Source organism: Diaporthe amygdali, assembly GCF_026229845.1.
Source record: "Diaporthe amygdali strain CAA958 chromosome Unknown NODE_49_length_293705_cov_63_570957, whole genome shotgun sequence".
NCBI classification, from domain to species: domain Eukaryota; kingdom Fungi; phylum Ascomycota; class Sordariomycetes; order Diaporthales; family Diaporthaceae; genus Diaporthe; species Diaporthe amygdali.
The window spans coordinates 211447-229886 of record NW_026517069.1 but is presented as its reverse complement, the minus strand read 5'-3'; the positions used below and the strand labels follow the sequence as shown (position 1 = coordinate 229886).

The 18440-nt window shown below is 50.6% G+C and overlaps 5 protein-coding genes across 5 annotated transcripts; all 5 read right to left on the bottom strand.

Annotated features, from left to right (window-relative positions):
• Positions 1–1024: 1024 nt before the first annotated feature.
• On the bottom strand, positions 1025–5424 carry J7T55_007620 (uncharacterized protein; the record flags this gene model as incomplete). Its single annotated transcript, XM_053134912.1, has 6 exons — positions 1025–2083; positions 2792–3030; positions 3380–3521; positions 3719–3737; positions 3846–5292; positions 5355–5424. The coding sequence occupies 6 exons, from the start codon at positions 5422–5424 to the stop codon at positions 1025–1027; spliced, it is 2976 nt and encodes a 991-aa protein (XP_052987413.1).
• A 1548-nt stretch (positions 5425–6972) lies between these two features.
• J7T55_007619 (uncharacterized protein) lies at positions 6973–7690 on the bottom strand (the record flags this gene model as incomplete). Its single annotated transcript, XM_053134911.1, has 2 exons — positions 6973–7289; positions 7558–7690. The coding sequence occupies 2 exons, from the start codon at positions 7688–7690 to the stop codon at positions 6973–6975; spliced, it is 450 nt and encodes a 149-aa protein (XP_052987412.1).
• A 1224-nt stretch (positions 7691–8914) lies between these two features.
• On the bottom strand, positions 8915–10205 carry J7T55_007618 (uncharacterized protein; the record flags this gene model as incomplete). Its single annotated transcript, XM_053134910.1, has 2 exons — positions 8915–9963; positions 10046–10205. 2 exons carry the CDS (start codon positions 10203–10205, stop codon positions 8915–8917), a joined length of 1209 nt encoding a protein of 402 aa, XP_052987411.1.
• Positions 10206–10897: 692 nt separating this feature from the next.
• Positions 10898–12558, bottom strand: J7T55_007617 (uncharacterized protein; the record flags this gene model as incomplete). Its single annotated transcript, XM_053134908.1, has 2 exons — positions 10898–11974; positions 12190–12558. 2 exons carry the CDS (start codon positions 12556–12558, stop codon positions 10898–10900), a joined length of 1446 nt encoding a protein of 481 aa, XP_052987410.1.
• Positions 12559–13918: 1360 nt separating this feature from the next.
• On the bottom strand, positions 13919–18294 carry J7T55_007616 (uncharacterized protein; the record flags this gene model as incomplete). Its single annotated transcript, XM_053134907.1, has 11 exons — positions 13919–14331; positions 14384–14483; positions 14555–14686; positions 14745–15095; positions 15152–15208; positions 15330–16142; positions 16663–17206; positions 17362–17431; positions 17608–17788; positions 18080–18183; positions 18240–18294. The coding sequence occupies 11 exons, from the start codon at positions 18292–18294 to the stop codon at positions 13919–13921; spliced, it is 2820 nt and encodes a 939-aa protein (XP_052987409.1).
• Between the last annotated feature and the right edge of the window lie 146 nt (positions 18295–18440).

Sequence of the window (18440 nt, the reverse complement as noted above, 5' to 3'; positions counted from 1 at the left end):
CTGCACCGTATGTGGATGGCTTCTGCTGTTATCATTTCGCGATTGTGGCGGAGACTGAGTACATGTCCTAATGAGCAGGTGATAAATCTTGTTTTCCACAAACATGCTCGACAATGATTCACTACCAAGCACAACATGATTTGCGGTGATGGCAGCACGTTTTGTTGACACCAACGATGTACATTCACCTTCTCGATCAATGGCCATTGGGGGCCTTTCTATAGTCACTGAGCGACTGCCTCAGGCCAAGAACACCGTTGGTGACCAAAGCCTCGAAAGCAGTCAGCCGCACGAAGAGGCCTCCAGTGACTAGTGCTTGAGCAACGACTGGAATTTTATTTTGATGGCAAATTGTATTTGAAGGACTGGGCTTGGCTGCATATGAATCTAACTATTATGCATCGCAGCGGATGTCAGACGTTGCTAGTTGAAAGCTGAGGATCCGAGGAGTGGACGGACAGCAAGCCGTCAAGGCCTGGCGTATTGCTGTTCTCAGGAAGAAGAAAAATTGTTGGATTGGGAAGTAGGCTTCAATGCTCACTAGAAGACGGCGAGGATCAGGGGCTTTATGGGAGGTTGATGGTGATGAGAACTCGCCAATGAGAACAGAAATTGCTATCCGACAGGACAACCAATATTGATGCACCCAAATAGTGATATTGGCTTGTGAGGTGGTGCAACAAGAGCAGGACTTGTCAATTACAATGAGATGGTTTTGAGCGTGAAGGGCTCTTCGCATGAGCAAGCTTGGCTCTCTGTTTTAGGCATTGCAAGCCCCCAAAATTATCTCATCTCCAGGGCGTACACAACGAGCACGCCTTACTTTCCCGTTCCACTTCAATACGAGAGGTCTTCACACCTTCCCTCCGGCATCTGAGTTGCTGCAGGGAGAAATCGGTTGGTCGAGAGCAGGGAACAACGCTTGATTTTCAATTAAGAACGGCCATGAGCTCGAGATCAAGCCTTATCTAAGTTTATCACATACTTCCCTTGGACCTAGATAATACAGTCAGTAAATGCCATTTCATTCTGGACAGATTGCCTTCTTAAGATCACTTACCTTGCCCTTGCTGACTTCATCCATCAGTTCGGATAATCGCTCCAGCTCGGCCCATTGTACCTTGGGCTTGACCAGACCCCTCTTGATGAATTCCAACGCCTCCAGAGTGTCTCGGCGCGTACCAACCGCAGACCCCATAATCCTCCACCCAGATGCGATGAACATCAAGGGATGTACAGAAAATACTCCGTTCGGAGGTGGGATTCCAACACACATCAGCGTGCCAAACGGAGCCAGCATTTCCAGAGCGGACTGATACGCTGCCGGTGCTCCTGCGCACACTATCACTGCGCTTGCGCCCAAGCCCGCGGTCAGTTTCTTGACCACCTCGCCAACACCGGCAGCCGAGGCCTCGGGCAAAGTGATATCGACGTAGTGCTCCGCGCCCTCCTCAATGGCGTATTTTCCCTTGCCAGGACCTGCATCAGTCGCAATGACGCGATATCCCATCGCCTTGCCGAAGGCAACGGCGAACGCGCCGACACCACCACCTCCGCCGCTGACCACGATCCACTGGCCTGGGGTCAAGCCAGGAATTGATTTGATCGCCTTGTAAGCCGTGACACCACCACATAGCACCGGCGCCACAATCTCATCTGCAACATCGCCGAACTGGTCGTCAGGAATCTTCAGCAGATAACGCGCAGGGACGAGCGTGTATTGCGCAAAAGTCCCCTCCACGGCGGTTCCAGAGTGTGGCTTCAGGGCGCACCGCGTCTCGCCGTCCTGCGCGAGGTTGGTGCAGAATGCACAGCTACCACAAAAGTCCCGCGTCCATGCCACGCCCACACGCTGGCCCACTTCGATGCTTGGGTCGAACGATGCGACGTTGCTTCCCAGAAGCTCGACACGGCCGATGCCCTCATGGCCCAGCACGGATTTCGTGGGCCCAAGGTGGCCTGCGGCCTGTGTGCAGTCCGTGCCGCAGAGCGAAGTGAGGTTCAGCCGGACGAGCACGTCATTTGGCCCGGGCTTTGGCTTGGGCAGTGACTGTATCTCGATCTTGGGAGGCGTGCCCGTTTCCTGCGATTTTGTCTCAGCTCACGGCTCACCTCACTAGACCGGTGTGTGCAGATTAAATCCAGATGTCTCAGACACCCTGGACGTGCGGCTGTGCATGCAGCCAAGATCGTGTACTCACCGTCACCACGGCCGCTTTATACGTATCTATATTTCCGTTCATATTCGCAGTTCAGGTCAACAAGTCTAAGTCAATGAGTCGCAACAAGATTCCACAGCCTGGGTTGAGAGGGATTTATCAATATGGTGCTGTCGGCCAGGAGGTCGGCAGATGTGGGTCCCGATAATAGAAAGGACGACTCTGATGCTACACGGGGTCGCGCCGTTGCCTGCAACAGCCGCGGGACTCGAAACCGCGTCTCGTTTTATGCGGAGGAAGGATTTCCCAGGTACGTCCGGCGCCCAGATCGCTAGTCACATCCCATCCCAGCAGCCCGGTCAGCTGGCGAACGGGCCTTGTTTACAGCCGAGCTCCCATTACCACAGTAGACCTATTACGCCCAGTAGTCCCTGGGACATCCCCTCACGTGCGTCCGTATCCGGTGAACCGCGTGGATATGGGTTGGGTTGCGCCCCACCACCCGGAACCCGGAGTGAGGGGTGCCCTTGAATCAGTCACCACCCCTGTTAACCGCGGTCTCTTCGGATGAACGTCTAGTCTAGCTTGGTGCCCCGATTTGGTGCTTATCATAATCAGCCAGGACTGGAAACATTTTGCAGCATTTTGTGGGCAAAACGAAGTGTGGTGGTGATGGTGATGAGCCGGGCCGCGGACAATTTCTGTCTTTCGTCGATCAACCTGGTGATGTTATGCGCATATGCGGCGCGACCACACAACAAGCGAAACACTATTGAAAGCAGGACGTGATAAGGGCCATATGCAAACTGGAGGCGCCCAGTACACATCATTGTAGTGAATGCAAACTGCTCTTGGCGTCGCTCTCTCCGGCCTGTTTGATCAACGAGCTTTGGGTCAAGACAAGCTCGTTGCTCAACGTGTGTAACCAAGTCTTGGAATGATCAAAATCCGCATGCACTATCACCTCCGGGAACTTTCAGGTTCCGGCACACGCTCGATAAACTAAATACAGACAGCGTTGCAACAATATGACCCTGAAAGTCCCAAGACTCATGTCCGCTGCGTGACCCACGTCGTATTATTGAACACACACCCACGGTTCTCAAACGTTTCGAGGGACACAAACTTTCAGAGATAAATTTTCGGCACTGAAAGAAACCTGTCTGGTCACGACGGTGATGAGGTATCTGTTTGCCTATCTCACCAAGCCAATTGCGCACAGTTGATCACCGACACGTGGCAGCCACAGAATTCTGCGCACAGGCTGTTTCCCCTGGCGCTAAACAAAAAGGGACAAAGCATAGCTGTCAAAGCCAAATCGAGCACGGTGAAGAAGGTCGCACCAGCCTCAACATCGTTAGGCTATTGCAGGATCAGACAGTTGTCGAGCTCTCTCTCTCTAAATTCGAGACCGCAGAGCCCGTTGAGTCTGTCAGGGGCTGAGATGAGATGCGCCGTCAACGATTTTCAAGTGAAATGTTTGTGTTGGATTCCATTCTTTGTTGCACAGTCCCTTAGAAGTGGCTTCTGACTGCTATCATATGTCATGCCAAACTGACCGACCAGAATCGGAAAGAGCTTCAGGAAACCGTGATGCCAATCCTATCTGTAAACTTATTATTAAACATTCCGTTGACGTTCAACTGCCTGTAGACGTTCAACCATTTGTCCAAGTTTGCCCCATACCAATCGCGCACGTCCTGCGCCGTAACAGTGTCAAGATCCAAGCCCCAGTGCACTCGAATGGACCTGTCTGCCGAAGACATGGCACTCTTCACTTCCTGAAGCAACTCCACCCCCTTCTTGATGCCCACAATGTTGGACATCTCTGCCGTGACCGTGAGCCGGCCTGTCTGGGGTGCAAGCAGCGCTTTTGATGCGGCGATGAATCGAATACCAATCGGTCCGGCAACATACAGGTTTTTCTGATCTGCAAGGGTCTGGAATGTGGACATCAGTGTGTCAATGGTCGTGACGAGATTGTTGGCTTCGAAATGAAGCTCGATTGCATGGGCTTTGAGCTCAAGTTCCGAGTCCAGCACCTTGAAGACAACGTAGCTGCTGTCAATGTACGGCGCGTCGTCAGTTTTCAGCGACTCCATAGCGGCGTTGATTGAGGAGGGAGCTAGCCGCGGAAAGATGTTCAGGATGTCATCCAGTACGCCTGTGAATAAAATACCGAGATCCTCCAGTATGCGACCCCAGAAATCCTGCCTTGCGCCGCGCTTGGGTGTGTTGCCCACGCGAGCACGCTCGATCCACACACACGGGTGCTTGTTGTCGTCGTCGCTTGCGTATGGGCTTACGACCAATTCGAAATGATCCCAGTCCGCCAATGGGGCCGGCAGTGGATTGAAATTCTCAGATGCAAACTGACCCTTGATGTCCTCCCATCGCACCGCGGTACGATTCTCCGAGACATGAAACGCGGCTGTCACTTCGATCGTGTACGAGTAGATGACACCCAAACAGCCCATGGAGACTTGCGCAGCATTGAACCAGTCGTCATCCTGTACGAGAACCACAGGAACTCCCGGAGCTTCAGAAAGCCTGCCGGGGAACTTGGCTGGGTCGGTGATGGCGCCGCTGGCTGGCTCGATCTGGAGTACGGTCCCGTTCTCGACCACCATCACAATCGATCGTAACATGCTGGCCATTGGTCCCCACTTCGCACCAGAGCCGTGAGTTCCGGTACTCATGGCTCCAGATATTGTCTGCCCGTCGTAGGCAGGCATATGGACCAACGCGAGGCCTCGGCTATCCAGCTGCTGGTTGAGATCTTTGATAAGTATGCCACTTTGAATTCGAATCAGAGACATATCGGTGCCGTGCGTGCTAAGAGTGGCAGTATCAATATCCAGTACCTCAGCCATTTGGTGTGGATCAACCAGGACAGCCCCATCAGTGCGAGTGATGTCGGACGTGGAGTGCCCGGATCCGACAGCCCGCAAGCGTTGTTTGTTGGCACGAGCGTCGTCAATAATATCCACGAGCTGGTCAAGGGAAGTCGGCGCTGTCTTCTTGGCTGGTGTGCATATTTGCTCGCCAAGCCAATCAGACCACTGGTCTGTCTCCGCCCTCTTGGTGAGAGACTTGTGCATGTCGTCTGAATTCTCGGAGTTTATGTCATCCCCTGCAGTTGTATCTCGTCGTCCCAAGTCAGCTTTCATGCGGATGGCATCTGGAATTGCTAACTTGGGGTCCGAATGTAAGGAGGCACGACCTTGCAACCGTGTTGCAGCAAATCCATAATGATGGGCGCCATGGCCAAATGACTGCGCGATTCTAACAAGATCCATGATCCAAAGATAATACCGGCGGCGAACAGGGACACTGTCGAGGGCGATCTGAGCCGGTAGAGTTAGGACATGGGCAGCTCAGTTGTTCCGCTGAAGAATTGGGAAACTTACTTCTCCGGCTTCTTATAACCATGAACGGAAAATTTTGTTGCAGCTGACAGCTCTTCACTTCATCAAGAGCTAGGATCCTCAGCTCGATCACGTTGCTGTTGTACAAATATATATGATTACTATTCGCATCGCCCTTGAGCTGATGTTGCCACTTGTACGGAAGCCTATTTTCTGATGCTTTCCGGTCTAATAAAATAAGATTTCGTTCCCAGCCGAATGAAGAAGCTTAGATCAGCAGCTGTAGGTCGAACACAATATAATTCCCTGCGGCAGTTGGATTGAGGAGTCTGTTCGGACGGAGTGTTTAAGTACGATCGCCGACGCATGTGACAAACCTTTCGCCAAGCAATAATCACAAAAGGGGCAGCTGATATCGCGTGTGCTTTCCCGAAAGTGTACATAGCACACATATACGAAATGTAAACTTTATGATGAGAAATACTGCCCCCCACCCCTGAGCAGCTGAACTCCTTTCTCCAAAGCTTGAAGATATGTCAGCGGATTGCCACGATTCCTCCGCCAATTGCATCTGACAATCATTCACAAGAATTGATTTCAGTAGCATCGTACTTTTGAGGGTGTGCTTGGGGGAGGGCATAGATCATGCGTTGTCTCAATAGGAATTACTCCTGGCGAAATCTAGGACAAAAGCTATAGAACTGAGAGTTGTTCTGATTATGTATGTACATATGATCTAAGGGTGATCGTGAGATTGCCACTGAACTGTTCTGATTCTTGAGCCCAGCCACAATTTCATAATGTGTCATTCTGACTGTTCCGCCTTCTGGAAATGACATACGGGACCTGATCTCTTCTCATGTCAATACCTTCAAAGTCGTTCCCATATGACCTGAGCCGAAACTTTGAATCCATCTCCACATCGGCCAATTATTGGACTACACTATTTCTTACAGACATGGGCTTTGCCGCTTATAGAACCGGGCTTCTTGCAAAACAGATCTCGGTCCAACATGCCTTGCTGACTCGAAGTTGCTGGTGAAACGGACTGAACCCTATGGGTAATTATGCTAACCGTTGGAAAATCCGCCAAATTTCGAAATTCAAGACACTTACCTGACATTCATGTTTTCGTGCTGGTTCACCGATCCACCAATGCCACAATTGATATCATACGAGATACCAACACAAACACCCCAGAGCTCACCGAAATAATGCAGTGCACAACTTCATTTACTGATCGACACATGTGCACTGTCTCATGGAACGAATCATGAGTGGTTTCACTGTCTTGAATGCCACTGGAGCAGGGTACGGAGGGGCTCATGTCATTTCATTATTGAGTGTACAAATATCTAAGAACTGCACGCACTGTGGCTTCAGACTTGCCAATCAAGCCAATTCACCAGATGCATCCCTGCCTCGAGTGTATTGTCGCAAGGTTTCTAGCCAGGACGCTCCATGTTTCCCACGATATCCTTTCGGCCGCTGGAAGAACAGAGGTACATCCAAGCATCAGAAATTGCAGTGTTGCAGACAATGTAAGTCGGAGGATTGCAGGTCGTTTGTCCCACATTAGGGCACCACTCGCAAGAGTGGTCACCAGGGCGGCACTTGAGCTGGGTGCAAGCAGATCCCACAGAAGGAAAGTAAGCCGCACGCTCGTAGTCGGTGAAAGGTTGGCCGTTGACGATCGAGAGGTCGAGCCAAGACTGTCCAGATGTTCCGTTGACGGCCAGTTCCATTTGGTACAGATTGGTATCTGGGACTCTCTGGTCAGGAGAACATTTCATCACAGCGCCGATGGCATCCTGTAGAGTGGTGTTAGTGGTCTATCTTGAGAAGAACTTCAATGTTGTCGCACCGGACATGGCGATTATGTTTGTATCACCGAAGAAATTTCAACTTGCCTTCCAAGCTTCCAACGGGGACTTCCAGGCTCCGCCGGCAGCTATCTCTTGGGTGGGTGTTGTTGTTCCTTTAATAGTTAGCAAGGTCTGTTGCTATGTTCAACTTGGTTTCGAGCTAACCCAGTGGAGGATCGCTACGGGCACCCAAACAGTAGATTGGGAAGTTGCACTTGTTCATGACGTTGAGGAAAGAACCGCAAACGCCATTGAGCAGCACAAGAGCTGACAGGATGATTGCGAGTTTGGTCATCATCTTGGCGGCTTGAGCTGAGTGATGACTGACCAGGAAAGACTTCCGTAAGTTTTGGTAATATAAGCACGCAGCGTTGTTGAGTGATACCTCGGTGGCTGATTCTTGAGTCTGTTGGGGACAACTGCGGTAGTCAGCCAGAGGACAACTCGGAGCCAGTCTTAAGCCAAAGCACTTATGTATAATTATTTCATGGACCTCGTTTGGTGAATTGTCCCTGTAAACATAGTGAATTTATACGGACATGTGAATCAATGTGGCCCAAGTCATAGAGCCTCGGTCAAAGGTGAAGACACTTTAACACTTCGTCTGAAATATTCACAGTGTAGACCTATCACTATTCAAGCCATGCAAGCATTGAACTCCATAGAGATTATGGTAAGCCGCACTTATACTTTCAGCCTTACCTATTTCTTTGCCGTTTGAGTTACTGAGCCTATCATTTAGTCAGATTTTGAATACTTTCGACTTATCCTGGTATGTTTCAGTCTGTGGACCATGTCCGTCGCTATTCATATATTGAATTTAGCATGTCAAATGAACTAGTTGTCAGGCCTAAAATGAGAAATGGGATTCCTAGCTGATACTGAATCAGGCAAACCAAATGGTTTTCTGATTGATAAGGGATTGTAGGATGGGCTGTGTCACTCTATCAACTCTTAGAGGAGTTGAATTAAGGAAGTGCTGTAGGTAAGTGGAATACAGCCCAGTGATCAAGTCCTGGGAGGTTAAAGGCTTTCAGCCGGAATATAGGAGTCACAATATAGGGACTTAAGTAAGAAAAGTATGGAAGAATGGAGAATTGTGGCTTTCAATAGGCTTAGTTGCCGCTGTGAAGAAGAAGCATGCGTATCTAGATGATCTTTACGTTGAGGACCGAGTATATATGCCCGTTTCGATTCGAGAAATGCGAGGATTCAGAATTCAGATATTGAGTTCTGATTAGGGACCGTGGAGTCTTTCCATAGCTACGCACAAAGTCTCAGCATTCTAGTTTCGCCCTAGCAAGGTCCCAATCAGGCCAAAAATGTGCGTATTTGTAAAGCAGACCTGGAATTAAATTTGATTTTAGTTGATCAAACTAAAAAAGATTGTCTTGATAAGTGCTTTATTAGTTGTGCTTGTACTCAGAGCAAGTTATACTTGTAGTAATTCCATTGCATAGCCATCCTAGCTGCCAATGATAACAACCATAGTAATTATATGTCTCAATCTATGATGACGACTTTACTGTCCCAACCATGAATCATCCTCATCTCCTCTCATATTTCGCCACCACTCGCTCTGACGAACCAATTCACCCTCTTCGCCGCCAAGCAGTGTCCAATACTTCTGCAAGAACCAGACCCTAGCTTCCCAGCTTCGAGAATCCCACGGCGTGCCGGTCGATGTGTGACCCGTTGAGGTATCTCTGTCCTTCTTTCCAACCCCTGCCCCGCCCCAACATATCAGTCCGTTGAGGAGGTCATGGTAGAGCTCCTCCTCGTGGATGGCATCTCCACTCGTTATAAGGTTTTTTCTGAATGTCGGGAATGGTAGCACATCAATTACTGGGCGATGCATCATGGTAACCTGCTCCTTGATGGGCCTCACGTCCGGCTTGAGAGTCTTGAAGATGCGCTGGACTGTCATCACCGTGTTGTCGGACCCGGATTCATCGACAGCCTTGCCCCTGGAGCGGAAGAATGGGGAAATGGCATCTTCGCCGCAGAACATTTCTTCCGTGATACCTATTTGCAAGCAATTCGACATGATGGCCTGGAGGATGCAAATACGTTCGACTCGGAGCGTGTTCATATAGGGATCGGGTGTGAGTAAGCTTGGCCCAATACTCAACACCTTCATATCCCCCCAGTCCCTTGAAGTTTCTGAGCTTACTTGGACATGGGGCCTGACACAGCCGCAGTCGATGAAGCCAACCCAATATTGTGACCTGGATGTCGTATCCTTGTTTTGGATGAGGTGAGTAAGGTCTACGGAAAGGCTTGGGTCCCAGCTGGACAGAGCGGTGTCTGTGCAGGCTGCAGGTTTGGGGTGAGAGGGTGTGTGATTAAAGAAGTCCACGGAAAAGTCGAAGAAGTCGAAGCCATCATTCTGTTGCATGTCATGGTGGGCGCAACGCTGGGTGACAGTTGTGCTGGTTGATGGGCTACTTCCAGGCACAGGGGCCACATTGGAACCGGCTTCAGGTGTGGCTTCCGAGCTCACTGCACTTTCGTCGCGGACGGAGGCGGCAAACGTTTCAAGCTGTTCGAGCCGCTTCTTGATTTTCTCTCCTAATATTGTGATTAGACAGCCTGCAGCATGGATCCAGTGTTGCCAAGGAGAAGACAGCGGGGAACAAGGGCCATGACTGACTGTACTTCTTCTGGGCCTGTATATTCTGCTGTCGTCTCTTCTCAGGGTCTCGGCGCACCGGCCTCCGTTTGCCCGCGCTGCCTGGGTCGGTATTGCTGGGACCCTGGAGTCGGCTCGGGACAATCGAAAGCCCTTCTGGGCTGTTGTTTTCAGGGTCCATGGCGCTCGCGTTGTGGCTTACTTGATCGAGTGGTCCACTGAGTTGGGTAGAGTGAGGCAATGGAATAGGATGCGGTCGAATTAAGCTCACAGTAGTGGCTGACGAGAGCCACTTCAGTCCATCCGAGTAGGATTCCGGAGGGATTCTATGCCGGCGGGCTAGCGGCCGCCTCCGCTACGCTTTGGTACAACTCAGGCCAGATGACTTGTTCCCGTCACTTCCAGGGCCCTTTCAGCGACAAGTGGCTTGAACTGAGATAATATAAACGCAGGATCAATTCGATCCGTCAAAATCAGAACTGGTCTTTCGGCTTATTGCCTTGACTCTTGGTTGCTGAAATTCAGAACAAGCCACGATCCTAATTCGGAGCGTGAGCACTTTGTGCCAAATACCTAGAATCATATAATTAATCATCAATTATAGGTTCTCGCCAATATCATGGCTTTCTCCGTGAGGAAGGTCCCAGTCCCAATGCTGGCTGTATGCACTCCTCGTAATGTTCCCACAACCGTTCGAAAAGCATGCGAGGGTATCAGGTTCAGTCTTCGTTAAGTGCCAGATTTGGATCTGTATTTACTATTGTTCCACCCGTCTTCTCGATGACAGAGAAGCGAGCTGCCGATACACTCGGATATACTTATATACATGAATAGAATAGGTCAACGAAGCAACCAAAGGACAATCAACTTTACTCAGATCTTGACGTTAGAAACCTCGAAGGTTTGCACCTGGTTGGTGTTGAAGTACGACCAAAACTTGGTGCCGCTCTGCTTAGTATCAGCTGGCGAAGACACGTATTGCGCACCACCGCTGGCGACCACTGTTGACCACCGCGGGATCGTCTGCCCGTCCTTTCCAGCAGTAGAGAAACCAGACAGGTCGAAGTTGATGTACTGCGCGGCGCCCCAGTTGACCGCCACGATGACGAGCTTCGAATTCGCCGCGTCATATGCCGCGACGACATGGTCGGAGCCACCGTCAAGGATGCGCATACCGTCTCGAATGTGGCGACTGAATTGGGCGAGGGCGTAGTACTTCTGTTCCACATTGCTGAGCGTGACAGCGTCATTATCGCCGTTGATGAGGCCCCATCCTCCCCCATCGATCGCCTGCCAGTAGACCCACGCGGTAGGGTGGAGCCAGCGGAAATCAAGAATAAGGTTCGAGACCAGTTGCGCTCCGGTAGCGTCATTTTCACCATACTCGCTGTTCCAGATCTTCTTCCCTGCGTTCGTGGCCAGAGTGTACAGCCCGCTACGATCGCCACTGCCCTTCTGGTAGCCATGGACGTTGACACGACCGAGTTTGCCAACGGCAGTCGAGCCCAGACCTTTGAACGTCGACACGGCACCGTCGTAGCTGTTCTCGTCCGATGCAGCCACCAACGCGGATGTCAGACCCACGGCGTCGAGCTGTGAGCGCATCAAGGGGATAACGGCGGCTTGAGCGGCAACGCTGAAATGGCAACCCTCCTGTGTTCCTGTCTTGCCGTTCCACCAGGTAGAGATTGGCTCGTTGAATGGCTCGACGCTCTCGAAAGTGATCCCCCAGTTGTTCTTTGCTCGTGCGGCGACTTGGGCGAGGTATAGCGCGTGGTCACCCTGGTTCCAGGTCTGCAGGTTGTCCGAGGATCCATCATTACTTCCAGCAGGGTTCTTATTAGTGAGCATCCACCACATGGGCGAGTTGCTGAAAAGCTCGAAGCGATTGGCTCCATTGGCCTTGGCCTTGGTGAGCGCAGCCCTCTGGTTGGCATCAACATCCCAGTGCTGTGCAGTTGTCCATGTTAGCAACAACCCGACCGAGAAAGATCCAGCGCATCTTTTACGTGATTCCGGCTAAAATTATTTTGACAACTCGCCCGAATGAAAAAGGGCCTTTAGCACTGTGTTGCTGCGATACCACGCAATAGAGCCAAGGCAAGCACACGTACGGAATGTTTAAGTCGGGCAGAATAGGAGTAGAAAACACGGGAGAATCATACCCAGCTAGACGAGGTTGGGTCCGTGGACGCCCAGTCCCACCAATACCCATCAATTTGACGTGACTTCTTCATGGTAGACGGCACGGACATGGTAGTACTGTCGTACGTGTTGCTGCTGCAGGCTCCGGCATTGTACCGAGCAATATTGAAGCCAAGCCCGGGAATGCTTTTCGAGTTGAAGGTGGTGTTGCCCAGGCTGTAAAGAATGCTGGCCAGATCGTCACGGTTGCCAAAGGCTTTTGCCCACCAAGCCAGAGAAACACCCCAGCCTTCCCATGTGCCCCAGTTAGAATTGGCGTTGATGGTCCATGTCTCGTCCGCGGCTGCCAAGCCGCCCAGGGTGGCGGCGAGCAGTAGTCCTTTGTGCATGGTGATTTGGTCGTGAAAAAAGTAATGCGTGATCGTCAGGTACCAGGATCGAACGGTACAAGAACCTGTTGTCTTATACTGAAGCTCTCCTGGATGTCTGGGGAAGCCGGCTCCGAGCCCCTGGTCGGGATGGGAACGAGGGTAGGCCACTAGTACACGGGACAATGCAGCAACACCGGCTTCAAACGAATGGGAAGCCCTTCGGTAGTGGTCTTGCCGGAACGAATGGAACGAATGGAACGCTAACAAGTAGCCGCCCTAATGGAAAAAGCTCCCCTGTTGAACCGAGCTGTCAGGTGAGCGCCTTTCCTCCTAAATATTGACTGACCCGTGTTGGGTGTGGACCATCCCGTGGTGGCGGAGCATTGGCACGGGGCCACATCCTCCTTTTGACTTTAGGTTCATCTAAATTGCTGCTATTTTTGCGGGGAACATGGGCGACAGCCTCATGCAACGGTCTCTACCCTCGCGCGGTCTGTGAACTGTGATTGTCAGCAGCGCGACCCCACTTGGTTGTTGAATTCGGGGTATTTCGACGCGCTTGGTCGAGTCCACGAATGAACGAGTTCTTTTTCCGTTAAAATACCACTCCAAATCGATCATTATCAGGTAGGTAACAGCGTCGCAGTTGTTCGTGCTTTACACGTTGGTACCTTGAAGAATACCAAATTGAAACATAAATAGGAACATTAAGCATCGTGCGAGTCATGGAGTGCTCCCCTCACTTTCGTTTGGACTGATCGGCCTGGACCAACCACAATCCTGATCGGAATCCGGGCGGCACCCGTTAATGGCCGTTTCCTTTCCTGACCTACAAAACACAGCGTTCGTGCTCGCCTTGGCACCTGGATTCTTTCTTGTTTGAGAAGGATTCAGGACTACGCAACCATGGCTCCCTGCAACTATACCAAATTCATCAATCAACATGCAGTATGATAATGAGGTGATACTGACATTTAATGTTCTCGGTTTCAAACACTACTGCGGCTGTCGCCCCCCCCCTCTTCTCCCGCGCAGAGACATCAGGAGACTTTCACAAGCGTGAAGTAACAGTAGTGGATAATACAAAGCCAAGCGTGGACCTATAACCACGCCAAATTCTATGTATAGGACTACGTTCCAAGGATATTGGCATCTAGCTCTTGTATGGAGTCGGGGCCAGCTTTCAATCCGAAAATGAAAACCCACGAAAATGATCTGCATGAATGAATTAAATCTATGCTACTCCGAACACCACTCCTCTGATGCTGCACTGTTTTCTTCCCCCAAATATTGTCAAACCCTATTTTGAGTCTGTCTCAATTTCTACTTAGGTGCCCAGTCCACCTCTGCATCTGGTCCCTGCAACCAGCCTATCAAGCTAATTCGGCGTTCGGATCTTTCCTGCCATGTTCGTCATCTCTTGATACACCGCAAACATACCCGTGCTGGGCTCATCAGTCGAAGCCGGTGTCATGATGGGCGTGTCAGGTGAGATGGCCTCGGACGTATGTTGGGCCACCACTGCTGGCCGCCGCAGGGCTGCCCTCCTCTCCTGGTTGTCCCTTGCCATTTGTGCGGAGCGCCGGCGCTCCCAAGCTTGCTCTGCCTCTTTTCTCTTCGATCGGCCCTTGTACCTGTCCCTCAGGGAGGACAGCGTGATATCTCGTGGAGCAAAGATCTGGTACATGCCGCACTTCATGTAAACCCATCTGAAGAGATCTCGCGATACCCTCCAAGGATTTCCAAAAGCTAGGTAGTACGTGATAGCTACAATGCTGAATGAAATGGGCACTATCTGCGTCAGTTGTGCCTAGAGATAGTGTGGAAAATGGCTCCTTCATACTCATCCATTTGAATTGATCAGCTAGTGTCATTGGTGAATCTCTGCCCGCAATCTCCTTGTTATTCATGCCAAAAACGCTCGATATGAATGACATTGGCAACTGGGAGAGTATTGAGTGTTAATGAGACCTATTAGAACCCATGAAGAGAAGAGTCGAAGAATTTGACTCACGAAGACCACGGTTACCACAGTAAAGACCAGAAGCGTAACGTTCTGTTTCCGGGTATCTTCAGCCTCTTTCATGGACTGCCACGCCTGCACGACGGTGACTTGCTGTTGTTTTAGTGAGATGAGATAGTCCAGCTAATTTGTTAGCTGAGAAATCGTTCGTCGAAATAAACACAAATGAAACTCCACTTACACTGGCTGAGATTCCATCCGCAGTCCTTCTCATATCTTCCAAATCTTGTATACAGTTCTCGACCTCACTTAGAAGTGGCTCCATGTTAACGGTGGCCTTGCCTCGTGAGAACTGCAACATGGATCGCTCGAACTTTTGATAGACCTCTAGCTGCTCCAGGGTGATGTGAAGCACAATCTCAAGATCCCTGACTACACTTTTTATTTGACCTTGAAGCTCGCCTTCTTTTCCGATGTCAAGAAAAGGTACGATCAAGTCGCTCAAGCCGTTGTCGACGTCAGTGTGAGCCAGCCGGGAGAAGATCCTCGCCCACTCCCAGTATTGTTCCGCACCGAAGGAGTGTTTAGCTGCCTATTCACCAGACCTTAGTCAAGGGCTTCATGAATGCCCTAATGAAGGTCACGTACCACATCACGAATGGCTTGTCGAAAAAGCTGCATGACAAGAATTGTACCATCTTGCGGCTGCTGAGACGTCAGCACATTGGTGTCTCAACCAACACATGGAGTCCCGGGATGGGGGAGAATTGCATGCCTTGATTCCGCCCATGGAGGTTCTTGATGTTTGCACTTCACAAAGAATGACAAATGCCAGGTCAGACACGGTGCGAACAGAACCCTTGCCGTTCTTCAGGACAGCGTCCCGGATTCGGCTGTGAATTCCTGGGAGATGATTGTGATGGCTCAGGTCACCGTGGTCTGGGAAGCAGGTGAAAATAGTCTGATCGTCGAGGATCCACATCCAAAGTTGGTCGATCATCATCACGCGAGGCAACTTACGGATCCTATCCCTCCACTCCTTTGTAAACGGGTCGACTGAGTGAAAGTCCAATTGCTTAGGCCTTGTTGCGCGGTGTACGACTTGGTCCCTGGCACTAGCATGCCATGACAAGCTCAATGTCCACTCATTAGTTTGCTCGAGGGTTCGGCGTGGGTGTAGTGGTGGATCTGAGTGGAGATACTTTCGGATCAGGCGCTTCTCCCGGTGCGTCGACATGGCCTCGTAGAGGACTGCGGCATCGAACAACACCTGCCCAATTTCCGTGCCAGCGATCACCCTGCCGGTTCCATCTGTGCTAAACACCGACCACAAAGGAAGCTTACCGAAACGACCCTGCCGTTTCATGATATTTGCAAAAGCACCAGTTGCTGTTCTCTTTGGTGGTGTTGGGACAATGACTCGGGGCTTTTCCGGGTCGCGGTTCTCGAGACGCCATTCTGTGCCAGGCTGGCGACTCTGGGCGTTGAGGAGCTGCAGCCCTCTCTGTCTCACTCTCCGCATGCCTCTAAGTCTTTGCTCGTTGAGAATCTTGTCTCTTTTGTACTTCTCTTCTTCTTTCTGGACTGCATCAGAGATCTTCGCCTGGTGGCGAGCTGTGTCCCAATGGGGATAAGGCATCTGCCAGTTGGAATTAGCTTCTGAATACCGTATCAGGTGGAGGAATATTCATCTCACAAACAATGCTATACTGTCCCGATTCTCATCTGTGTCCAACAATATTAGTCTCGTGCAGGGCCCATAAACCAAATCGCGCAGAGTAGATTTCCAAACCTGTGGATCCGGGGATTGCCTCGCACATTGGCCCCAAGTATTTTCCCGTTACTGAGGATGACTGCTGCTGGTTCTTCCAGTACCTTGTTCCCAGTAGCCCATGATGCAAAGAAATTCCATTATTTCCGGAATCTTCAGTCGGAATGCTTTGAGTGTTGACAGGAGACTGGACAGATGTAGGACAAGGTTTTTGTTTGAAGTACCTTTTAATAGCTCGCTGTCCAGGAAACGTCAGCGGCCTAGATATCACACTGGTGATACTTTGGATACTACGCGATGGATAAATACATACTTCGGCCCACTTAAAATAGTCAGTACCATTGTTCCCACTGCTCTATTGGCATTTGAGTTCGAATTCGTGACTTACAAGCATATTGTTCGCGGGAAAATGGAAATAGTTGATTGTGCCCTTTGGAGGAATAAATGCATTGTCTTCCTCACTCCCGTATATGAGATCGTGCATTGAGATCCTGTAGCACGGAAACTGCTCATGATATCTATTGTCCGCAATATCGCGAACCAGCCTCCCGTCTTTAAATCGAATGAGGTAGGCATTGGTGTCGAGGTCAGGGTTGTATTCTTGGTAACGCCCAGTTGTTGGCACTTCTTTTTGATGGAAACCATTGGCTGCGAAATGCATCTTGCGCAATTCTCGAACCCGACTAATGCCCTCTTGGAAGTCTTTCGTCATTCTCCAGCTTGCCAAGCTGTTGGTCAAGTTTTGGACCAGCTGTCGGCCTTCGCCCAGGTCATTTTCAAGTACAGATCGGAGATATTGGATCCGCTGCAACCTTGTGTCGACCTGCTTGGCTTGCTCCGGGCTTAGTGACCTCAGGTAATCTTCTCGTTGAAAGAATTGTTCGCATCCCAGATAGTGAAGGAGGAAGTCTCGTGGCCTGTGACGCTCGGCACTGAGACATGTTGGAATAATGTCGTGGTCTTCCATGCGTAAAAAGATATCAAAAAGTTCCGCCGACATCGTGCAGAGTTCCAGCGGAAAAAAACCCAGACTGAACAATGGTAGATATTTGGCTTATTGCGAGGCGAAATCAAGGCCAAACCATACACTTCGTGGTCTCGGAGTTTCCTTCCAATGACTCTCAGCCCTTCGGCAACCGGTGTCTGTTGTCGGGATCCTATATGTCGTGATTGAAACAGATGTCAGCTCAAGCTCACGTTACACAGGCGGCTGGACCATCACTAGCAAATTCTTATGCGTCACATGTCTTCAGCTCACCCAAGCCTACGTACGGGTTCATGGACGTAGACCTGACTGCGAAAGACGGCTATTTCCATCAGAACATCTTCTCACGGTCATCTGCCGCGTTTTTGGGACTCCAACTGAGTCCACATAATCCTCCCAAACTTTTGAGTTTCCTCTCTTCCGCGGTGAGCCTTGTCGCGTCGTTAATAGCTGCGATCTCTCTTTGTTCTCCCATGCGAGACGAGCCTGCCACAGCAAGCCCCTTTCCCACCTCGGCTACTTGACCAGGCTAGTTGCCCTGTTAAGGATGCGACATGTGATTCGAGACACCCAGGCTGACGGGCCTTCACCTGGACCTGCAGTGATGTGTACAAGCGTTCGTTTCGATGCAAGACATGGCAGTCTCAACCACGCCATGTGCATGTCAAAATGATACAGTCGCACCCCTAAATTTCTAATAAATCGGCCATCTTGTTTAGTCGCTCCAAGGTTTTATGGCCCATCGAAGACCCAGATTGGCAAAGACTTGTGCTACTCAAACTACGCCGTCGTCAGATTCGGCGAATGCGAATCCACCTACCAATGCAGTTTCGGTGTAGCGAGGCGTCATCTCCATGACAATGATTCCTTTCTGACATTCCAAGTCAACAGTGTCGCACGAGTAGCAGCACTGCGCAAACAGACCTACCGAGTCAGTGACACGAGACTTAGGTGTGTCTTGCCTCACGTGTCTCGCGGACCTTTGCAGCCGAGATCAATAGCGAGGGAATCGACGACCAGATTCTCGTTTCTCATACGACTGGCACCTGTTGGTTTTGTATCTGAAAGCCTGCTTTAAGTCAATGTTCAATCAAACCATTAGAGTTGTCTAAGTAGTCCCAGTGACTAGGGAACCTCTCCATCCCCATGATGTGACTGAGATATGAGATTTTGATTTGTTG